The 4,165-nt window shown below is 41.7% G+C and overlaps 2 protein-coding genes across 2 annotated transcripts; both read right to left on the reverse strand.

The window, feature by feature from the left end:
• Nucleotides 1-6: 6 nt before the first annotated feature.
• LOC112465491 (sulfite oxidase, mitochondrial-like) lies at nt 7-1,248 on the reverse strand (the record flags this gene model as incomplete). The annotated part of the gene is made up of 3 exons (XM_025033051.1): nt 1,156-1,248; nt 716-1,036; nt 7-595 (listed from the first exon to the last, which is right to left on the reverse strand). Coding segments are annotated over exons 2-3 (630 nt in total), but the record flags the coding sequence as incomplete, so codon positions are not given.
• Nucleotides 1,249-1,815: 567 nt separating this feature from the next.
• On the reverse strand, nt 1,816-4,162 carry LOC112465490 (double-stranded RNA-specific editase Adar; the record flags this gene model as incomplete). The annotated part of the gene is made up of 5 exons (XM_025033050.1): nt 1,816-2,229; nt 2,374-2,564; nt 2,646-2,952; nt 3,072-3,457; nt 3,553-4,162. Coding segments are annotated over 5 exons (1,593 nt in total), but the record flags the coding sequence as incomplete, so codon positions are not given.
• Between the last annotated feature and the right edge of the window lie 3 nt (nt 4,163-4,165).

The raw sequence follows: 4,165 nt of genomic DNA on the forward strand, positions 1-4,165 counted from the left end.
CGACGATGACGGTTCCGCGCAGAAGGGTTTATTGCCGTTAATTATTAAGGCCTTATGCCTGGCTGGCTCGTTCGCGTACGGATCGTACAGATCGCTCTTATTAGATTCAGCGTCCTCCTCCGATATATTTCCGATTCTCATGGATTCCAGCAGGGAGTGGATCCCCGGCGTATTGTGATTCGCAAATATGGTCCAAAACGGATCAACGGTGCCGCCTGCAGCCATCATAATTTTTGAAGGGCCACCCGGATGCTTGTCGACAAATTCCGTTATATCGTATACACCCTGCCCGAAGGTAACCCAGATACGATTTTCCTTGCTGTCGTGCTTCCCCACTTCTTCCAGAGTGTAGGTCTTCATGTCCTTGCGTAATTGACCACATTGTACGTTTTGCGTTGCGCTGAGAGCGTAGACGTTTCTTTTGTATTTGAAAGTGATGTAATAAGATATACCTAAGGCGGCAACGGCAACACACGTTGCGTACAACGTAGCAGGCTCTCGCGTATTCCTGGAGGACCCATGCTCCTTCTCCGTGGGAGACTGCTGGCAGGTGTTATAACCTCTTACTATCACCTGCAACGGTGGTATCTGCGATCTGAAATTAATTGGTGACACACGTGTGAAATTATACACACAAAAATATGTTGTATAAAACATAATACTGTTTGGAATAGCTAGTGTTGTATTTTTAAAAGAGTCAAGCCAATATAGATACCTCTGTCTAATTCCGTGAAATATTTTCCAGCGTAAACTCATAACGTTGACTTGCGGACCGTTTAATTGATATTTCCGTGAAATCAACTGCGTAAACCGGTATCAACCAGTGATCCAAATGATCGACGTCTCGTCTGCCTCGACTGCATGGTCTCGACGACTGACCTGACCCTGTGTTCCTTTTTTACTGCCAGTACTGAAAATCTATAGTTTGCGTCACGTATACTATAGATTTTCAGTACTGCCAGTAAAAAAGTGTGTGTGTGTGTGTACTTCTGTAGTTTCTGTACACAACTGTACAAACATACACAACACGTGAAGACTGGAGCGAGAAACAGAGAAAAGGAAAGAAGATGAAAAGTGCTAAAAGTTCAGCTCAAGTGCAAAGAACAAATTTAAAATGTAATACTTTCTGCACTTATAACAAGATATAATATTTACATGTATATATAATCAGGCGTTGGAGAGAAAAGAAGGAATGATAAACAAGGAGGTGAAGGAGGTTCGACCACCAAAACAAAACCCGAGTTTATCGGTCACGTGGTTAGCTCTTGACGTGCCTCGGAACGGCGCAGTGCGCACGCGCGGTCCCAGGTCGTAATTATGGGTCTGTTCGCGTTGCTTGCACTTTTTGCACTCAGCATCTTCGCTTTCTCTCTCTCCAACGGCCGAATATATATTTATCTTATTTCAAGTGCAAAAATGTTTGGGGATTTCAAGCAACGCGAACAAGCCTTTATATATATATTATTGTATTTTTTGGTAATAATTTAGTTTAGGGCCGGTCTCACAGTCTCCGATTAACGTGATTCTCCGATTAAACTCACTCTGCATTTCTTTCTAACTATCCCCCTAGAAAGAGACGAAGAGTGAGTTTAATCGGAGAATCTAGGGAGAATCACGTTAATCGGAGACTGTGAGACCGGCCCTAAGATTCCTGTCATACCGACGAGATGTAGCTATACACTGTGGCTGCATTCGAGAAGCGCGCTATTAGCGCTATTGCATCATTCTGTCTTTATTGCTCATCAGATGTAAAACAAGGATAGAATAAGCAAATAGCGCTAATAGCGCGCTCCCCGAATCCAGCCTGTGATGTAGCAACACTGAAGTCACTGAACATGCGCCCTGCGGCCACATGCGCATGCTCAGTGGCCGCACGCGCATGCAAAAGTGCGCCAATTTTAAACATGATGACTGGTCAATCATGCAGAATAATCAAACGTCTTCAAGCAGTTAGGTATCACGCTGGGAGTTTTGTTTAGTTTTATTATGCGGGGGAAGGCGCAAAGCGTGATATCTAACTGCTTGACTGAAGACGCTTGATTGAACGAGCGATCTATTTTGCACTAGGAACTACGTTTCGATCATTGGACTTTTTGCGTTTTTTATCATGTTTTTATTACTCTGATTCAGTCAGATATCGATGTCGAACGTGTCTTGCTCACACGGCTTTTTCACCCAATTTCCAAGCTGTGCTTTCACGAAAGCATCCTTCAATTGACGCTTGGCAAGCTGCCCAAGAAAAAAAAGAGACGATATATGTTATATAATGGTATTTAACGAAACATATCGAGCAATGACCAATATCTTACACATATTATATATATATATATATATATATATATATGTTATTAATCAAGAGATGCAATTACTTACCGAATAATCTTGTACTGAAGATTTTGCCTCGCTGTACTGGCGACATCTGTCCTTGTCAATATCGTTTATAGTCGGAAGTTTAAGTAAAAGATTAAAGAACCGCCTGAAAAATGCTTGCTTAGATATCCTAGAAGATTTCATAAGTTCATCTTTGCCAGTTGTGCAATTTATAACTTCGGCTTCGGTTTGTCCTAATATGTAATGAAAAAAGAAAAATTTGTTAAACTATCCTGCATATTAGTTTCTGTAAAAGACCAAGAAAGTGTACAAACCGATTGTCCAATTGACGCTATAATTAGGCGCTTTTCCAGGTTGCCTGACCTCAGAAGATGTGATTAGACTCATTAACGGTTTATTAAGTCTATATGGCGGTGGTAAACCCTGAATAGTATGTTCAATGCGACCGCACACCGCTCTATACATATGACTCGGATTCAAGAGACTGCCGAGGACAATGCTGTGGAAGTAAATTGGCTCGATGAAGTGGCTTAGGAGTGCACCCTGCACACCAAGTACGTTCCACCGAGCTATTTTGTCCGAACACGACATCGTCAGCAGTCTTTGACCCTTTAATTCAAGCTTGAAATTAACATGCCGATAAAAAACAATCGGCGCATTTGTATAAAACTGTGCATTTGTGTTAAAAGCAGACGCACGTTAAAAAATGTGCATTTGCCTTTAACATAAATAATACATACCATCATTACACCATCCCAGGTTTGAATACTCTCATTACTTTTTACAGGAATAGTCCCTTCGCCAGATTCTATCTTTGTACGTAATTGACCTCTAGCTCGTCTATTGGGATGCTTGTCTATGTTATCGTTGTCTTCGTGAGGTGAGAAAATTCTCGCGTCTCCGCAGGGGGCGGTATTGATATATAAATGAAATTGGATGCCTTGTTTTAACTTGAATCCCTTCTTAGCTGGCTCGAGAATAGATTCGAGGCCTTTCTCTTCAGTGTGCAATTCTAATTGTTTATAAAGATACTCACAGAGACACCGTCGTGCTACTACTTCTGCATGACAATCATTTAGAGCGCCACCAGTTTGGCTCAAATGATCGCCCGAGATGCATTTCGTACCTTTAACAAAAAAAAAGACATTTTAGTAGATACTTATTAATTATAGATGTTTTGTCTGAATATAAAATAAAAGGTATAAAATAAATCCGTCTTACCGGTAGTGACACAGATCAGTTCTACTTCTTGTCCTTTCGTTATTACAACGCCAGCTAAAACTTTACGTCGCGCGTGTTGCGGTTTGGATTGAATAAGTTCGTGGAATTTCTGGTTAACCATCTTGCCTATTTTGTCGGCTAGCATTTGCGGTAAACACATTTGCTCTTGAGAAAAATTGGCGCGCACAGGAAGTGGTAAACAAAACGAGGAAGTCTGGACGTTTTGTAATTTCGCTAAAGCGGCCTTACTCGCCGCGGCTTTCGCCAGTTTCTTACTCGGGCCGGTCCCTTCAAACGTCTCGCCATTAATAGTTACCGATATCGTAAACTTGGCATAACTTTCCCCGGTATCGGATATACAGTTATATACGACTCCTGGATATAATTCGTTAATCAACGCCACTGGACCTTTTTCTAGGATCTTATTAGTATTCTTTGGCTCTTGTGTTAGTGTTTTAAACGCATTGACAAGGTGATTATCACGTTCTGTGACGTCGCTCGTAAAATCTGGCTCAAGAGGCACAACAGGCTGGCAAGTATTGATAGCTTGGTGAACCTCAGGTGTATTTCTAAACTGAACGATGTTCCGTAAAGCAAGTTCAGCAGCCGCATG

This window comes from Temnothorax curvispinosus, unplaced genomic scaffold, assembly GCF_003070985.1.
Source record: "Temnothorax curvispinosus isolate PA1 unplaced genomic scaffold, ASM307098v1 QBEX01015238.1, whole genome shotgun sequence".
In the NCBI taxonomy this organism is placed as follows: domain Eukaryota; kingdom Metazoa; phylum Arthropoda; class Insecta; order Hymenoptera; family Formicidae; genus Temnothorax; species Temnothorax curvispinosus.